At 27.5% G+C, this 21757-nt stretch overlaps 1 protein-coding gene across 1 annotated transcript; it reads right to left on the bottom strand.

Moving 5' to 3' along the window:
* Positions 1 to 4178: 4178 nt before the first annotated feature.
* Positions 4179 to 21669, bottom strand: LOC136081911 (uncharacterized). Its single transcript, XM_065800303.1, has 5 exons — positions 21457 to 21669; positions 5605 to 5676; positions 5285 to 5398; positions 4692 to 4862; positions 4179 to 4581 (listed from the first exon to the last, which is right to left on the bottom strand). The coding sequence occupies exons 1-5, from the start codon at positions 21556 to 21558 to the stop codon at positions 4318 to 4320; spliced, it is 723 nt and encodes a 240-aa protein (XP_065656375.1). The 5' UTR covers positions 21559 to 21669; the 3' UTR covers positions 4179 to 4317.
* Between the last annotated feature and the right edge of the window lie 88 nt (positions 21670 to 21757).

The following is a 21757-nucleotide window of genomic DNA, read 5'->3' as shown; positions in this document are numbered from 1 at the left end:
AAAGTGATTTTTTTTCGATAAACACTTTCCGCCCTCTATTAAATTACATAAATCTTGTAATCATAATACAATAAAAGCTAGCTGTTGCACAAAAAATGTCACAGTCAGTTGCACAAAAAATATGGAAAGAATTATAAAAGATCACAATAATACTTCGCTAAATAAAAAATAAATCCTAAATGAAAAAACAACAGAAAATCGTAATTGTAAACAAAAAAGACAGTTGCCCATCGAGTGGATAATGTTTATCAATTAACGTGGTATATTAAAGTGTTGTTTCCTCTAAGAACTTACCTGATAAACAATATATTGGCTTAACAGAGGGTGAATAAAAAAAATGTTTTGCAAAACATAAACAGCCCTTTATAAATAAAAAGTATTCAAAAAACACCATGCTGTCAAAATAAATATGGGTATTGCAAGATAAAAATATTGGTAATTTTTAAATTGAATTGGTCCATCCTTAAAACAGCACCTGCAAATAGTGATATTATTAAAAATGCATATTATGCCTACAAGAAAGACTTGATATAATCACAAATACGAAGCAAGAATGTTTATTAAATAAAAATTTGGAATTGATTTTTAAATGCAGACATGAAAATAAGTTTTTTCTAAAAATTGTAAAAGAAAAGTGAGCTCAAAGGAATATATTGAGTCCCTCGAATATATTGAATATATCCTCGAATATAAAAGGAACATATTGAATCCCTCCTTTGAAAACATTCAATACATTCGAACAACGCTAAAAAAAGTTCCTAATTTTACATGTCTTAAAAACGAAACGAACTATACTACCACAGCAAACAGTTCAGAAGTCTGGAGTCATAGCATGCCATGACATGAGCAATCAGCTGACAGGTGACAGCACACAGGCAGAATTTTGTTGACAAGTGCTATTTTGCAGCGGACAAAACAAGTGCAACTTTTTTAGTTTGTTTCATTTTCTTAAGTCTGGTCCGTGTCAACGTCACGGAAGCTTTTTAATAATTAAAGGAAGTGTCCAAAAGTTTCCAGAAGCATGCAGAAGCTTCCAGAAATTTCCAGAAGAAGCATCTGTAAGCAATCAGTAGCATCCAGAAATAACCAGAAACATCCATTGCATCCAGACGCATCCAGAAGCTTCCAGAAGTTTCCAAAAGAAGCATCTGGAAGCATCCAGTAGCATCCAGAAATATCCAGAAACATTCAGGCGCATCCAGAAGCTTCCAGAAGCATCGAAAAGAAGCATCTAGAATCTTCCAGAACAGGTTCACACAGGTTCATTTTACTATATAAGAGACATGTAAATCGACATGTAATTCACTCAATATATCGAAGTCAATCAGTCAGTATTATCAAGACAGTTTATCGAAGTGAGTTTTATCAAAGTGTTTTATCAAAGAACATCAATACAAGGAGTGAAACACAACAAGTGTTTCATTACACCAATACAATCCATATCCAAGCAAGACGTTGTGTTCCACAGAGCATTATTGTATCATCACAAGGTAAATGTAACACGGTAAGCCTTGAGAAGCGTGATTATTTATTTTTATTATTTTTATGACTTCAAGTGCAAAAATGGCTCCCGACAGTCTTGGGTTGGAACTAAGAAAGAAAATTATTGGCGATTACGTAAGTGGAATGTCACAAAAAGTATTTGTGATAAATATCGCGTGAAAAATGGACCGTATCAAGACTATGTTCCAAATATCGTACTACGGTTGGCAGCAGATAACAAAGGTGGAAGACCGCGTTCCACCACTTCTAGAGAGGATTCTATGATCGTCAGATCCTTCAAGAAGGATCCCTGGATATTATCAGTTACAAAAGCAATTAGAGCTGCCTGCATCGGACCGAACAATCAGACGACGTGCTGTTGAAGCCGGATTGTTTTCTCGATGCCCTGCAAAGAAACCGCTGATTTCACTAAAAAACCAGAAGAAAAGACTCCTGTTTGCTACATCTCATATTGACTGGAATGTGCAGAAATGGCGAACTGTCCTGTTCAGTGATGAATCGAAGTTCAACATCATTGGGAGCGATGGCATTTGCCGTGTACGTTGACCGGCCGGAAAACGCCTCAATTTCATGTTACTGCCATAAGACTGTGAAGCATGGTGGAGGCAATGTAATGGTCTGGGGGTGTTTTTCTGCTAACGGTCTAGGTCCAATACATCGAAACGATGGAATAATGGACCGTTTCAAGTATAAAAATATCCTGAAAGATGTTATGTTACCTCATGCTGAATGGAATATGCCAATAAAATGGTTTTTTTAGTAAGACAACGATCCGAAACACATTGCAAAAGTAGTCAAGCAGTGGTTTCAAGACAACCACCTATCGGTGATGGATTGGCCGCCTCAATCTTCGGATCTCAACCCTATCGAGAACCTGTGGGAGATCGTCAATCGCAGAATTAATCGTGAAGGTGTTCGTAATAAGGATCAACTGTTTGAACAAATCCAAAAGGCCTGGGCAGCGATTCCACAAAGTTTCATTGATCACCTGATCGAATCTATGCCTCGAAGATGCAAGACTGTGATCGACAACAAAGGATACGCCACGAAATGTTGATAGTGAAGTACAGCTTGGTCAACATTTTGTCGAGTTGCACTTGTTTTGTCCAGAAGGAAATCAACTTTTTTTAATACTTTTGATTAATTTATAAATTTTCGTGTACAAATAATGAACTTTGTGATGAATAAAACTTGAAGAACTTTGTCTCTAAACAGTTACATAGTTATTTCTCTAAATTAAAAAAAATGCAGCACTTTTATATAAAGAAACTTAATTAGCATTATTTGGTTGCACTCGTTTTGTCCGATACTGTATATATATATATATATATATATATATATATATATATATATATATATATATATATATATATATATATATATATACATATATATATATATATATATATATATATATATATATATATATATATATACATATATATATATATATATATATATATATATATATATATATATATATATATATATATATATATATATATATATATATATATATATATATATATGTATATATATATATTTGTGTGTGTGTGTGTGTACCTGTTTGATAATATTTAGAATACCCGCTAGAATTGTGTTGATTAATTACAATCAGTATAGAAAGATCATTACACATTTATCAGTCTATTTCAATGTTTTAAAAAAACATATCGAAATAGACTTATGAATGCGTAATAATGGATTTACCATGACCCGTATATTATGGGTAATAGTAAACCAGGAAAAAAAGTTTTATAGAATTTCTATAAACTTTTGAACGTATAGCCTATAGAAATTCTATAGAATTTGCATAGAATCTCTGTTAAATTCTATAGAAATTCCTATGGAACTTTTTTTTCTACATATACTAATACAGAAAAAAAACTTTTATAGCAATTTCTATAGAAATTAACAGATATTCTATAAAAGTTTAATAGAATTTCTATAAAATTTTGATAGGCCGTATCTTTCAAAAGTTTTTAGAAATTCTATAAAACTTTTTTTTCTGGGAAGTCTTTTCCAATCACTGTTTCTATAGGAGAAAGGCGCCTATGATGACATACTAAACTTTGACACTTTATTTGTTACATTCTTTGTTACATGTAGAACAATAATAACTCTCGGAGTTTTTATTATTATTAAGTTATTCCTATTTTTAAAAAAAGCACAAGTATGCCAACATAGGCAACCACTGCTCCTACACTGTAAAAAATATTACGCCAAATTTTCTAATAAATTTGTCATGTCACGAAGCTCGATTTAACACGCGACATTAAGAACTAAAATCGTCACGCGACATTAAGATAATAATTTTGGCGTGGCATTTATAATTAAAGCAGTCACGCAACTTTTATCAATTAAGTATGGCGTGACATCTAAATTTTTTATTTGTCACGGCACATCTAAAACACTATCGTGTCGCATGTCACCAAGCCCAATTTTTCACGCCTCATTCAGAGAAATTAAATGTGGCGCGTTAAATCGGGCTTGATGACATGCAACACAATAGTGTTTTAGATGTCCCGTGACAAATAAAAAATATAAATGTCATGGCGTACGAAATATCTAAAAATTGCGTGACTAATTTAATAACAAATGTCACACCTTGATAAATCAAAGGATTAAATGGCACACTTAACTTAAATGAAATTAATACAAAGACCAGAGAAATAATAAAAATTATTTTTTATTTCTTTAAAAAGAAACCATCATCAAATATAAATATAAATATTAAATTTTGAATTGTCTCAATGTTTTTATTCGAAGCAAAGAGTTGAACAGTTTCAAAATACAAAGATACAACAAAAACTTTTACAAGACTTTGCATTTTTTTAGCCAAAGCTTATTAGTACAAGCAAATGATATTTGCAAGACGTAATGCTGCAATAGCCCTAAAACTCCTCCAAATGATCTTGGGTACGACAAGTCCATAATATAATAATAAGCGATAAGTTGAAGCACATGTAGGGAATCATTATGTCGATGACCAATCGCAATTACTTTCCCTTTGTCCACAATTGTTATGTTCTCTCCAAAAATAAGTTGCGGCCCAGGAGAAGAGATATTATCTTCAGACTAAAAATTTGTTAAAAAGTGAAGTTAAGTTAATCTATCTTAATAACATATTACAAAAATAAATAACAAATTATAAAATCAAAAAAGAAACAACTAAACGTTAAACTTACACTAGCAATATCAATTGGACACAACACTCCTTTTCTGGTAGTGTTCTTATGAAATTGTATTAGGGCAGATGGAATATCTAAACAGGGATACAATTTTTTAACAACTTGCAATAACATATCTAATGCAGCTTCTTTGGTAACTATGCTCATTCTTTTAAATTCGTCCATGATCTATAAAAATTTCAAGTCATATGAATAACTTTTTGTTAAAAATGCGCAAAATACAAATTTATTAAATAAATAACAAAAAACTACTCATAAAAGTTAAATGTGATCTCTCCCCTTCCAATAAGGGATCACATATAAAGGACCGCACATACATATATATATATATATATATATATATATATATATATATATATATATATATATATATATATATATATATATATATATATATATATATATATATATATATATATATATATATATATATATATATATATATATACATATATATATATATATACATATATATATATATATATATATATATATATATATATATATATATATATATATATATATATATATATATATATATATATATATATATATATATATATATATATGCGTAAGTATTATTTGCTTACAATTTCTGGATGGAACAGGTGCTCTTTGTGTTCTGAATATGGCAGAGAACACTGCATATTCCTAACCAAACAACAAATATGATCAATATCAGGAACTCTTTGTACCAAAGCAAACTAAAAAAGAAATTGCATTAACTCTAAAGTAAACGTTATTAAATTCTTCCTGAACATATCTTCCGGTAATAATAATTTTTATTTAAAATATACTGATTAAAAACATTTCTTTTAAAAATAGGTTTCATGGGTATCTCCTGTATATCTTTATCAAATGAGCTATCGTTTATTCCAGAGATGTTTAGCATTCTGTTTGTACTTTTTACCTCAAGCAAACTTTTTAAACGACGCTCGCGTCGCTTCCGAACTACATTAGAAACGCGCTTTACAACTCCAACCTAAAGAACAAAATTTATCATTTAAATAATATCTAGTCTTGTGAAACACATGGATGTGTTACACAAAACATGCATAAAACATATGAACATTAAAAATAAACCTGAATCTATATCTATTTGAATTTAATTTTACCCTTATTTGGAATAATTATCCATAACTTATGTTCATAAGTTATGGATAATTATTCCAATAATTAATGTTGTGAACTATATATTGGTTTTTATAATTTATTTTTGGGTATATAATTTTTTTTGGGTAATATTTCACTAATGTTTTTTCGAAAATTTAAAAACATTAAAGTTCAAACTTAATGCACCCTCTTCTCCAAAAGTACAGTTTGGGTATGACTGTTTCAAAAGGACAGTTACACAATGATAGAACTTTTTTCTTATTGAAGGGTTTCCCTAGGGAAGACACTCTTCGAGTTAATGCGTCAATTCACTACAAACATCTTTTAAAGTATGCTTACGGCAAGGCACCAAACCATTTAAATATTTGCTGCACTCCATTGAAAAGATAGGTAACTAGTATTTAAAAATTATATATTATAATATATATATATATATATATATATATATATATATATATATATATATATATATATATATATATATATATATATATATATATATATATATATATATATATATATATATATATATATATATATATATATATGTATATATACAGTATTGGACAAAACATTTGCAACCAACATCGAACAATGCTAAAAAAAGGTCCTAATTTTACATGTCTTAAAAACGAAACGAACTATACTACCACAGCAAACAGTTCAGAAGTCTGGAGTCATAGCATGCCATGACATGAGCAATCAGCTGACAGGTGACAGCACACAGGCAGAATTTTGTTGACAAGCGCCATTTTGCAGCGGACAAAACAAGTGCAACTTTTTTAGTTTGTTTCATTTTCTTGAGTCTGGTCCGTGTCAACGTCACGGAAGTTTTTTAATAATTAAAGGAAGTGTCCGAAAGTTTCCAGAAGCATGCAGAAGCTTCCAGAAATTTCCAGAAGAAGCATCTGGAAGCAATCAGTAGCATCCAGAAATAACCAGAAACATCCATTGCATCCAGACGCATCCAGAAGCTTCCAGAAGTTTCCAGAAGAAGCATCTGGAAGCATCCAGTAGCATCCAGAAATATCCAGAAACATTCAGGCGCATCCAGAAGCTTCCAGAAGCATCGAAAAGAAGCATTTAGAATCTTCCAGAACAGGTTCACACAGGTTCATTTTACTATATAAGAGACATGTAAATCGACATGTAATTCACTCAATATATGGAAATCAATCAGTCAGTATTATCAAGACAGTTTATCGAAGTGAGTTTTATCAAAGTGTTTTATCAAAGAACATCAATACAAGGAGTGAAACACAACAAGTGTTTCATTACACCAATACAATCCACATCCAAGCAAGACGTTGTGTTCCACAGAGCATTATTGTATCATCACAAGGTAAATGTAACACGGTAAGCCTTGAGAAGCGTGATTATTTATTTTTATGACTTCAAGTGCAAAAATGGCTCCCGACGGTCTTGGGTTGTAACTAAGAAAGAAAATTATTGGAGATTACGAAAGTGGAATGTCACAAAAAAGTATTTGTGATAAATATCGCGTGAAAAAATGGACCGTATCAAGACTATATTCCAAATATCGTTCTAAGGGGAAGTTGGCAGCAGATAACAAAGGTGGAAGACCGCGTTCCACCACTTCTAGAGAGGATTCTATGATTTTCAGATCCGTCAAGAAGGATCCCTGGATATCATCAGTCAAGATACAAAAGCAATTAGAGCTGCCTGTATCGGACCGAACAATCAGACGACGTGCTGTTGAAACCGGATTGTTTTCTCGATGCCCTGCAAAGAAACCGCTGATTTCACTAAAAAACCAGAAGAAAAGACTCCTGTTTGCTACATCTCATATTGACTGGAATGTGCAGAAATGGCGAACTGTCCTGTTCAGTGATGAATCGAAGTTCAACATCATTGGGAGCAATGGCATTTGCCGTGTACGTCGACCGGCCGGAAAACGCCTCGATTTATGTTACTGCCATAAGATGTTCTGCTACGGTCTAGGTCCAATACATCGAAACGATGGAATAATGGACCGTTTCATGTATAAAAATATCCTGAAAGATGTTATGTTACCTCATGCTGAATGGAATATGCCAATAAAATGGGTTTTTCAGCAAGACAACGATCCGAAAGACACTGCAAAAGTAGTCAAGCAGTGGTTTCAAGACAATCACCTATCGGTGATGGATTGGCCGCCTCAATCTCCGGATCTCAACCCTATCGAGAACCTGTGGGAATTCGTCAACCGCAGAATTAATTGTGAAGGTGTTCGTAATAAGGATCAACTGTTTGAGCAAATCCAAAAGGATTTGTTCAAACAATTGAGCTTTATTACGAACACCTTTACGATTAATACTTTTGTCTACTTAGGGTAACCACCTGTGGTAAAAAGCAAAGTTAGGTCCTTCATGGGGCACCTAAACAACAAAATTAGAAGAAAAAAAAAAATTGTAATGAAACAAAAAAAATGTTATAAAAAATTTATATTTAAGGATTTAATTATTTAATATGATTATCAATTATATAGTTATTTACTTCGAATCTGTTTTTAAGTTTTTGTTGCTGACGTAGTATCATTATAAAGGTCGTTCATAAAATAAGTTTTAGTGGGGAGGTGGGGGGGAGAGGAAATATCTTTGCGACGGCTTATACAGAACTTGTTACTTAAAAGTTACAATGTTGTAACAAGTGTCTAAAACGGTCAAAAATTGCTTTCAATTAATACATATTTTTATTTCATTAATCAAATTAATACGAATTTATATTTCAACGTAACTTAATTTTTTGTAGATTTATAATTTTCATAGTCTCTTTGTTGTACTTTATTTCCTAATTTATACTATGGAAATATCATTAAACTTTTTTTAAAGGTTTGTGCATTACTGATCGTTTATTAGCTATTTAAACTTTAAAAACGTTTAAAAAATTATTAGTGTAACCGTTATTTTTCAAGCTGTTTTTTCTTGATAAATACTATGCAAACAAATTAACAGCTGCGTTGATTATTTTTTCATCTTTTATAATATGATCCTTATAATATAATACCTTTTTCATCTTTTATAATATGAGATTTTTAGGTACAAAGTTATTTATTAATGATCTTTTTCAATAGCAAATTTATTAAATAAGTAATAAATAATTGTAATGACATTTGCGCTAATAGGATCTGTTAACACGTAGCTATGGAGATTTGTAATACTAAACACTTTTTAAAATTTGTTTGCTTCTTTATAAAACTCAGCATCAAAAGATAATAAAAACTTGGTTCAATCACTTTACATGTGACTATTATTTATTTACAACTCTTTTTTTAGTATCATAGAGTTTTTGATATTTTGAAAGCTCATTAGATACTAATTTTTATTTTCATTGTGTTTATAAAGATAGAGTTTGAAGTCGCTACTTATAGTTGCTACATAGTCAAACAATAATTGTTTTTTTAACTAAATCAAACGAACCTTGAAATCCAACTATTTGGAAAACTGCATTACTCCAGAGATACGCACTAGGTATGCATTATACCTTATGTGCTGGGAGCAATATTTTTAATGCAATATTTTTTAGTTAGGATAGCAAGCTTCGAAAGTAATATAAGTTATTAGGCTAAAATGATGTTCATTAAGCAGGTTAATAACATGAATTACTAGGTTTCGGCATTAAAAATAAAAAATAAATCATGCAATTTATTTTTGAAACTAACATTTTTTTTTTTACGCGCCAAATTAATGTAGATTAAAGCTTTCAGTACATTGCAAAATATTTTTGTAGGTAGACTCAAAAAACATTTTTGTTATTTTTAAGAGTATTTTTTATTTTCGTATTTTGAATTGCATAAATTTAAGTTCTTCTTTTTTATGTCAGTTAATATTTTTGCTTACGTTTTAAATATGCCAAATGCATCAAATTATTTTCCAAAAATAAATAATATAAATACTTTTTGCGAAAGTTAGAGGTCGTCAATAAAGTCCGTACCATGGCTTACTATATAACAGGCCTTGCCAACGCGCGGCTTGCGTAAAAAACTGGAGGAAGATTAAAAATACTACTATGCAGTAGTTTACATTTTCAGTTAGGTGATTTTCGCATGAATATAATAATTGTATGATATATCTACTAAAAGTAACTTATAAAAAATGAAATTTATTATTCTTTTTTTTTTTTTTAATTTTGTTTGTAACTAACATTGTAATATAACTAACGAACAACATTTATAAAAATTTTAAATTAACTTAAATATATCTAAAACTAATTATGTTAAAACAATTTAGTATATATAGATTTATATTTTGCTATAATTTAATATTAGCATTTACCACAAAATTTATTAATGGGTTTTTTAAGTATTAAAAATAAATTTTTGAGAAAAAAGAGATAAAATCCTTAGAGAATAAAAAGTAAATACAAGCTTTTTAGATATTTTACTAAACACTATTTTACAGTTTTTCTTAAAAACATTTCAAAAATTTTACTTTGCGCTGAGTTTTATCAACTTCTGCTTTGGCTCCTTGTGGGAACGAGGTGAATAGAATCGACAAGAATTATTAAATAAAATATTTGTCATTGTTAATCCATGATGTCTTTGCATACCTAATGAATAAAATTCTGATAGCATCATAAGGAGGTTACACAGTGATGACCGACAAGTGTCATTATATACTTCATAAAAAAGAATGTAACAGTAAGTTGCCCATTGACAAACTTTGTCACCAGGAATTGTTAAACCTCCTCGATTTATGTCCTTTACAAAATTTCCATACGCTTCATAGAAATAAAAGGTGTCATCTGGATTTTCATCTTCACGAATAATGTACCCAGCAAAATAAACTAATGACATTTTAATATCAACAGTCAATGAATCACACAGAGCAGGTAAATTGTCAATAACGTTGCAAATACCCTCGCTTGGTAAAAATTTACATTTTGGACAAGAGTGATCTGAACCTAGATTGGCAAAAACATCTGAACTTTTCTCAAACTTTAATAGCAACTTTGTACGGTATATAGTTACTTTTTCAAGAACTTGTTGAACGGAAATAAAATAAGTTCCTCCTGAGCCTTGTCTTAGTTTTCCAAAGAGCTTTTCTAATGGATCTGTAGTAAAGTTGCCTAATAATACATACTGATGAGTTGTATCTAAAAGATATTTTGACAACTGAACCAAACCATAACAGGTCTGAGCTAAACAATTAGCAGTGTCTCTTGTTAGTAATTTGACTCTTTTTACTTTTTCTGTTTTTTTCATTTGTATTGCAAAATCACCCATTGCAGAAAGTTTGCTTAAATTGTCATCATTAGCAGAAGCAATAGCAGCTCGATTAGAATCTTTCAAACAAATGTCTGCATAAGGACTGTGAACATTACAAATTTTCCAAAATTCAACTAGTAATGAAAATAATTGTCCCTTCATTTTCATGCAGATCTGGATGACTTTTTAATGCTGACAATGTTTCATCGCAAAACACTTGCAACAAGTGATAACTTTTTGTCTTTAAATTGGCTTTGGATAAACAGAAACTTCTGTTAATTTAGACATTTTAACAATGTTTTTCATTTCAAGCTTGTACAAATTAATAATATCAACCCACCGTGCTATTTTTTTTTCTCCATCAATATAAAATTCAAGTTCTTGAGTTTTTTATGTGATCCAGTTATTACCTATACTTTTTAATAAATGAACATAATCAAATAAAAGAAAAATATTGTCAATAAGCAACAACATTGCCCCCATTAATTGCATCAAGAATCAGGGTTGTCTGTTCAAAAAGAAACTCAGCATCAAGTTCTCTGACTGGTAACATTTTGTAAAGAAATTTTGGTCCATTAAACAATGTTACAACCAAAAAGCTCAGTACTGTGTTTGCTAACAGATGAGGTTTGTTAACTGATTTACCAAATACTATGCCACCATGATACTGCAACATTGGTTTAACATAAACCTCATCAAGAAGTAAAATGCACGTTTTTTGTCTATCATCTCCAAGATTAGAGAAAATATGTCTGATATAAGTGGTATCCTCTAAAGATTTACATTTAGATGTAATTCTTCCTAAAGTACGTAAACTCGGAAGTTCAACATCTTCTCTGATGCGATTGTAGGCTGATCGTGAAAGAGAAAAATACTCAAATGCTCGCACAATTGTTTCAATTGGATACTTTTTTTCCCTAATACATGTTTTATTCATTGACAAAATTTGTTGATATACAACTTCTTTTTTGGGTGTTATTTCACAACAACTTAAAAATCTTAATGCTTCTTGAATATGAGAAAATTTGTTCATAATATAAACTCAGTTAGATGATAAAGTCATAACACTAATTTTAACTCCACAATGAAATGCTTCAAAAGTGAGATCTTTATATATGCAGAGTAGAAATCTAGAAATAGCACTTTCCATTAAAAAGTCTGAAGACTGAATATGTAATATATCATTGCATAAATAATTAATAATACCAAATTAAATTCATTAGTTTTTAACTTTTCATATAAAACATTAATACTTTCTATTTTTTCTTGTGAATTAAATATTGCTAACTCGTCCTTTTCTTGCCAGCGAACACTATTAAGACTTTTTGATGTTTTTCTAAGTGGCATGGGTACAGTAGGAAATAAGCTTGGCTTTATACAATCAAATACTGACGGAGCATCACGAGGTCTCAGCTTTCCATAATCAGTAACAGTTGTATAATTTTTGGGCCAATGTCTTTCACATACTACGGTGTTATTAGTATCAGCATAGTCTATAGAAATATACCCTGGTCTGGAAGCTATTGTTTTATTCTTTTGTTTTCCGAGTTTTTTTAAAAAAGTCACGTGATCAATGTAGTTGCAAAACAAATATTTTAATGGCCAACGCCTTAAGTTACTCTCAACAAAATACTCTAGAAATCTTAGTTGATTTTTTAAATAGCGATAATTTTGAAGAAGAAATTAAAATAGAAATTGAAGACACAGGTTCAGAGGTTAAAATCATATAACAAAAATAAATTTAAATCTTGTTTTTTTACAGTTTTAAACTAAACAAGTGTGTTAAAATTACATATGTTAAATTACTTTCTTATGTAATGAGTATTATGTTACTTTTCTTTAGATTTCTGACCAATTAAATCAGCTTTGTCTTCAATGTTCAAAGTCATATAAAACTAAAGGAGGTCTCAAAAGACACATACGATCAAAACATATGACCAATAAAGATGAAATTTCTTGTATCAGTATTGATGATATTGATTCATTAATTGCACATGCCAAAAAAAAGATATTAAATACATCCTATCATCTTAATGATTTAACGGAACCTATTTAAAAAATGTAATTTTGTTGTAACTGATCAGAAACTAAAAAGTATTTTAAAGAACTTTGTAAGTCTGGTGATGTAGAAAGATATTTTTCTAAAATATATGCAGACTTTGTTCTTAATGCAGAATCCTACTTTTCTGGATTGCAAAAACCTTATTGCATTCTTTTTGCAACCAAATATGTGGATAAACTAATATCACATTCAAAAAAAGTAAAAGAATACTTTAAACTATCAATCTCTTATCTTGTTACTAGAAAGTATTGTTAAAAGAAAAGTTAGTTGATGTGCAAAACAGAGGAGGATTATCAGCTGTTAACCATAACATGCAGTATTTATTTATTAAAGTCGAGGAATGTTTTTAAATAAAAACTGATTTTTATAGCATTAAAAAAATTGACATTCCGAAAATTACAAATGAATTATTAAGGAGTGAAGAAATATTATGCTATTATAATAGTCATTGCGATGCTTCAGGAATAGTTATGGAGAAAGAATTAAATAAGAATTTATCAGAAAATATGAATCAATTATATTATAGAGTGCGCTCCTTTTCATTAGCAAAGGACATAACAGAAAAGCATAAAAAGTATTTAATAGTTGAAAAGTCAAAGGGACTTAGAAAAAGTATAAAAAAGGCGACAGAAACTTATAATATATATTAAATTAAGGTATTTTAATTAGAAATGTAGAATAAAAAATATACCAGATAAATATATATGTAATTAAATATTTTATGACATACAACTCATTAAATAATTTTTCTTCCAAAATGTATGGTTATTCTTAATTTTGGGTAAATATATATATATATATATATATATATATATATATATATATATATATATATATATATATATATATATATATATATATATATATATATAAAACGCTTGCTCCCTGCCCAAACATAAAGGCACTTTTATAATTTTCAACTTTTTATCTTAAACTAAATTTAAATTTATTGGTTGATTTTAAATTTCTAAAAATTGAAAATTATAAAAGTTATGACGATGCATATTTTCTGACCCCCTTAAAACAAAGGGGGGTGTAAACTTTGCATGGCCATCACTTTTGTAATTTCAGGATGTCCACTCTGCTGGAAAAACTGGAAAAATTGTATAGGGCTACTTTTGAGAAACATGATGGAAAAACTAGAAAGTCTATTTTGCACGTTGAATCATTAATGCACAAAAATAAATTTTCTAATTTCTTTAGCATGTTTTTCAAAAACAGTCCTTTCTAGATTTTTTAGTTTTTCGAGCAGAGTGGACCCTGAATTTTTACGAAAGACCAACCGAAAACAATGCATGAATAATCTAAACTTGTGTCAACAAACATTTCAAACTTTGATAATAATGATAATAAACTTTGATAAATAACTTTAATAATAAACTTTGATAATAATTTGATAATTCTTTTTATTATACTTTAATGCATATTCAATATTTCTATTTCCTTATAAAATACTATGCTTAAAAAATTCTGGTACATAACAAAACTCTCCTAGGACTTCTCCTTCTTTGACTTTTCTTTCCAAGTCGTTAAACTTCTCTCCATTTTCTTTTCTTCTTTTTACTTGTTATATTTTTTGTTATTGATATTATAATGATTTTTATACTTTTTATTTTGGATTATTATTAATGGTTATCACTATTATATATATAGATAAATATATAGTAAAATATATATCTATATATAGTAAAATATATATATAGATTATACTTTTTTATATTACTGTATTTAATATTATTATTACTATTTATTACTATTATTTTTATTATTACTTACTTATTATTATTATCATTATTATTATTATGCTATAACTTATACCATCATAGGTCTTTACACGTCATCAGTTTATAACTGTTTGTAAATGTCCCGCACGATTGTATATATATGCAGTTATTATTAAAGTGAAAATATATTGATTTGATTTGATTTGATTAATAAAAACTGATTTTCCATGTGCTTAAACAGAATTGTTTCATCAAAAATACTAATTTCCCTTTCATTCAACTTTAACTTTTGAATACGCATTTTAAATTCTTCAAAAGTATTGTATACAGGCTTGTTGGCATTTTTATTTATTGTTGTTATGTCTTTAACTAAATTTAAGTACCTTCTTTCAGTTGGTTTAGTAGTTGGACGTGATTTAACAAGTAAATTTAAGGTAGGAACCACACCAAGTCCTAATGTTTTTCTTTCAGTCTCTAAAAAGAGACAACAGTACAGGTAAGTTTTTTTACACAAGTAATTTTAACTCAATGGTGTAAATGACTATTTACACCATTGAGTTAAAAATAATTATATATATATTATATATATATAATTATTTTTAACTCAATGGTGTAAAAACATATATACATTTTAACTATAATGATCATTATAATTACAATGCAATACATCATATTACTCATGCATATACATCATATTACTCATCATATTACTCATGCATAATAATATAAAATAGTCCAATATCCTTGCGTTTATTTGTATCTGAGACTGTGCAGTGTGGATGACAGCAATTTCTACCTGGCATTGCTTTTTTTTTTTACAATTACGATTTAGTTCAAATGTAGTTCTAAAAAGGACTGTTTAATTAAATTTTAAGTGAAAATTCCTTGATATGTCTTTCAACATTCACTAACTGGAATTGCTTAAAATATATTAGCTATATGTAGTTCTAAAAAGGACTGTTTAAATAAAATATTGAAAATTCTTTGATATATCTTATAAAATTCACTTCGACGGCTGATTTGTTTTGCAACTACATTGATCACGTGACCGAAAAAAAATAAAACAATAGTTTCCAGACCAGGGTATATTTCTATAGACTATGGTATCAGGAACATTACCTCTTGGTATTATAACAATCCAACGTTTTCGTTCTTCAATGTTTCTTGGAAGTCTAAATGTTTTAACTCTATTCTGAGGATTATAATTGCCATTGCAATTTGTTACACAACATCGACGAACCATTTTTTAAATACTAAATTAAATCCTATGTTTAATCCTTCACCTCTCAACTAACTTTTTTTTTTAAATTTAGAAGTTAGTTAAAATAATTACGGGTGTTTGGTTATTGTAAATTTTATGCAAATATTACCTTATGTATATATATATATATATATATTCAACTTAAATTAATTTTATTTTAAGAAATTTTAAATAAAAATTAATTTGTTAATTTTATAATAATTATTTATTATTGTTTTATAATTATTATTGTTACAAAAAAAATTACCCCCGTATTTATTTTGTAAAATTGCTTGTTAGTTTTTCAAATATAAAACTATCTTGCCTCCAGTTTTTTACGCAAGCCGCGCGTTGGCAAGGCCTATAAGCTTTTTCCGTACGCTTTTTTTTCGTACAACTCCCCCCCCCCTCCACCCCCGCATTTTGCAATACGCTTTTTGAGTACCCTCCACCTCCCTAAAAGTACCTACGCTTTTAACCTATTTATCTAACATTTTATGATATTTTTTTTAATTTAGTGTCTCCTTTCTTTTATAATTGACCGACTGAACTCCCCCCCCCCCATTTCATATACGCCATTTGCAGACCCTCTCTTCCCCTCCGAGCGTACGTACTTTAAGGACGATCCCTTATATAAAAGTAGTTATTGAAAAAAAAAATCTTAATACTTCGATTCTTTGATATATTTTTTCATTAATATTTATGCCTAAACAAGTTTTGTCCATTAAGTTTTACTAAAATTAAAATTAAACAAACAGGCTTGGATTTGTTACTATTTTAGATCTGGTAAAGTTATATAAAAAACATATTTTTCACATAGTGATAATGGATATGAAATTTTCAAAATATGTTTACCCTATTAAATATTAAAATCAACTGGAATAAACGTATCCTGCATTTTAAAAATGTTTTGAGATGATGTAATATACTTGGGCAACGGTAAATAAATTTATCATTGCCCAAGTATATTACATCATCTCAAAAACATTACGTCATTTGATTGCGGGATACGTCTATTACCCTCACTTTCCTACAAAAATAAATAGCTAGTGTAAATTTAACGAAGATAAATAAATTGGTACCTCTACATACTTTACTTATGAACCCATACTAAGGTATTTTGATTATATTGTTTATTATAACTGAAACCCGATTTAAAGAGTTTATTTTTAAATGTTTTTAAAATTAAACAAATCTGAAATAACTCATTTTGGCATAACTTATTTTGACAAAAAGTTTTAACAAAACGATATGAAAGTGCATTCCAAAAACTAACTATGTGTCTTGGTAAACTTTGGTGTTTGCTGTTGCTATTGAAATGATTGAAAAAGAAGCTTATGAAGCTGAAGCATTTTAATATTTTTTGAATCTTTCTGATAGAATATTATCAATGCTGTAATTAGCAGATTGCTTTTAGATTTTTAAAAAAATTGTTTGCTTATAATGAAGTTTTCTTAAATAATATCTGATCAAACGCTTGATTATTCAATATAAAGTGTGAGGAAATAAAGCGTATAGATTTTTAAAATTCTTTTTTGTTGCAATAAACTAGATTTTTGATTTTAATCAAAAGTTAAAAAATACCGATATAACTATTATTTCAAAAAATACTAAGTATTTTATTCAATAGGTCCAACAAAAAAAAATGTAGCCAATTAACGCTGTAACGGCAAATTAATTTAAGTCCTGCGATGATAAAGTAACTTTTATCACTCATAATACATTGGAATTATTACAATTTTTAGTTTTGTAAACCGCCTTTTTTTTAGATTTTTTTGCAAGTCGCTGAATGGGCGTTCAGTGTTATTTGTTTGTTTTCGTCTTGTTGGATAGTTTTGGTTTGAAGGAAAAATTACATTTTTTATTACAATTCTTTATTAAAAAGTGTTAAACTTTGATATTAGATTGGGAATTATGGGTTGTCAGGTTATTTTTTTGTATTATTTCAAGGTTTTAAGGTTACAATTAAACTTTTTTACTTTTTAGCTTTTTTACTTTTGAATAAGCAATTTATTATTTATCAAGTTAAACAAACAAATAAACAAATCATCTATCTTTAAATCAATTAAAGCAGCCATTGGAAAAATATAATGAATTAAGCAACTGATTTATTATATTTATTGTTTATAAAATTTTAGGGCTGGAAATGAGTTGTTCTATAACATCAAAAGTTAATACCACTATAAAAACTACATTTAGTTCTTCATTAAAAGTTCTATAATTTGATATTGAATTGTGAGTTGGACAGGTTCTTTAAAAACGTTATATGCATATTTAAGTTGCAATGATTACAAGAAATTGGAGAAATTACTACATGATTCTAAAGTAAAAGACGTTTAGTATGCTATAAAATTATATTTATAAATGCAATTTTATTGCTATATATATATATATATATATATATATATATATATATATATATATATATATATATATATATATATATATATATATATATATATATATATATATATATATATGTTTATATATACACTCACCTAACTTTAACATCTACTGTCAGTTTCTCCTTCGCTAAGTTAGTTAGAAAGCTTCCTTACAAACTGCCAGTGGAAGCTCAAGTTAGATAAGTGTTTTTTTTTACTAATATATATATATATATATTTTTTTTTACTAATATATATATATATATATATATATATATATATATATATATATATATATATATATATATATATATATATATATATATATATATATATATATATATATATTCGTGGTGAAAAATTGAGGGTTTTTGGTAAGTTAGTATGGTCATAATTTTTAAACTTAACAATATTTCAAAACTAAATTTAAAACCTATCCATGAATTTAAAATTAGTATAAAATTTACAAAATTGAAAATTTCACTAGATCATTACCCTCGTTTGGGCTGGGAGGGTTGAAAATTTTAGGGTATTTGTGTTTCCATCACAGTAATTTTTGGCTAAACATCCTCATTTGGCATAGGTATGAACATATCTAAGTTTGGACGTCGCACACTCTGTAAAAGTGTTGTATCTGTAATATCAAAAAATCTTATGGGCGCCCATGCTAGTATTTATACCAAGCCCTGTTTGTTATAACCGTTGTTAACAAATTTATATATTTTATAGAAGTTTATAAATTTAAATAAATACCTAATATAAATAAAAATGTTACAAGTTGTTTTTTCAATATTAAGTTTTGTAAATTAAAGATAAATACTTCACAAATAATTTTGATAGGTATTGCTGTTATTTAACAACAAATTTGTTTTTAAAGTGCTCATAGTTAAATAAAAAATTATTTTGCTATGAAGAGGTTTACAGTGTTCTTTCCAAGATAACGTTACCAAAGTAACTTTCCGAGATAACGTTACCAAAGTAACTTTCCAAGATAACGTTACCAAAGTAACTTTCCAAGATAACGTTACCAAAGTAACTTTCCAAGATAACGTTACCAAAGTAACTTTCCAAGATAACGTTAGCTTTACCAAAGTAGCCTGTTGATATAAATGAAATATGATTTTAGGTTTATTGAAATACGTAAAAAAAATCAAAATAAAATTTTATCTTTATTTTATCTATATTTATCTATAGTTTAGAGTTTTGTTTTACTCTGGTTATTTAAAAAGTTTTTTTGTTACATACTCCTACATATTTTATTCAAAACTCTGACGCTATTATGTTAAACACTGATTGTAATGTTATTTTATATTGAATTTGAAGGTTTTTAACTACTCCAAAATTTCTAACCGCTCCGAAAACGACAATCCTAATCTTACACTCTGTTTAAAATCATATAGGTAAGATAACAACAATTTAAGATTTCAATTAGAAGGCCCATTAGCTTCAAATTTAGCTAAAAGCAAGTTATAAGGGATAAGATTATTTACTTTTGACAGATCCATAAATAGAGAGCCAACAATACTTCCTTGAAAATAGAATAATCATATAAATAGAATAATCAAATAATCTAACACCTTGGTCTCACAAAATCAACACAAAAATTGGTCCAAAGTAGGCTTAATAAATTTGCTCGTATTTACTCATATAAAAATCTGCTCTTGCTCATCTCAAATACTTTTGAGAGAGCTACACAAGAAGACTTATTAGGTGGTAGTTTGAATTAACTGTTGGGTCATTTTTTTGAAACACGGCATAATACCAACCATTTAAAAAAAAACGGAAAGTCACCTTTAGATATGCTATTATTAATACAGGAAGTGAAACTTTCTCTAGTGAGTAATAACCACAATTAAGTAGCCTCCTCTTCTGTAGTGGCCTTCTCGGCCTAGGGGAAGTGAATTAACTATATATATATATATATATATATATACATATATATATATATATACATATATATATATATTTATATATATATATATATGTATATATATATATATCTATCTATCTATCTATCTATATATATATATATATATATATATATATATATATATATATATATATATATACATATATATACATATATATATACATATATATATATATATATATATATATATATATATATATGTATATATATATATATATCTATATATATATATATATATAATATATATATATATATATATATATATATATATATATATATATACATATATATATATATATATATATATATATATATATATATATATATATATATATATATATATATATATATATATATTATATATAGATATATATATGTATATATATATATATATGTATATATATATATATATATATATATATATATATATATATATATATATATATATATATATATATATATATATATAGATATATATATGTATATGTATATATATATGTATATATATATATATATATATATATATATATATTTATATATGTATATATATATATTATATATATATATATATATATATATATATATATATATATATATTGTAAAAGCTACAATGACGTCTGTAATTATATCATCATTGATTCCACACTTTTTCCTACTCGGGAAGATTTTATTAATGTTTTTGATAACATAAAAAACTTTATCTAAAGTAAATTCAATTCTATATAAACATTTAGAGATTCATTTATCAAAAGCAATATATTGATCAAATTTATGTATTGTATTCAATAACTCATGTATCAATGTTAGCTTTACATTCTTTTGTTCTGCTCTAAACACCAGAAAACTTAACTGAACTAGTTTTAGGAAGAATTAAATTTCTTTTAGAAATTCTAAAAAAGATAATATTGTTTAGCTCATTTTTAAGATTTTTTTAACAATAGTATGATAAGCTCTTAGGGTTCAAAATACGACCAACTTCATGTATTATCTATAAGCAATTTCATTTATTGTTTTTACTTTAATGAAAAACACGCAAATTTATTAAGCACAAAAAAGTAATTAATTATAAAAAATAAATAGTAAAAAGCATTATAAGAACTTACCTCTTTTGAGCGATCTTTAAAGCAATGTGTCAAATACACTCTGAATCCTAATTTTTTTTTCTGTCGCCAAAATCCATTGCCTTCTACGTGGAAATTCCTCATCAAGATATTTGGATACTGATTCTGTAGAAGGTTTTTTCTTTTTAAATTTTTTTTGAAGACTTAAAAAATGTCTATCTATAGGTTCAATGCATGCTATTGAAAATATTTTAAAATATAAGCAAAATAAATAATCAGACCTTTTTTTATGCATTTTATCAATACATTTTTAAATTATATATTATTTTATTTTATTTTTTTT

Source organism: Hydra vulgaris, chromosome 06, assembly GCF_038396675.1.
Source record: "Hydra vulgaris chromosome 06, alternate assembly HydraT2T_AEP".
In the NCBI taxonomy this organism is placed as follows: domain Eukaryota; kingdom Metazoa; phylum Cnidaria; class Hydrozoa; order Anthoathecata; family Hydridae; genus Hydra; species Hydra vulgaris.
Note: the sequence above shows the minus strand (reverse complement) of the source record. Positions and strands in the feature narration are given on the sequence as shown.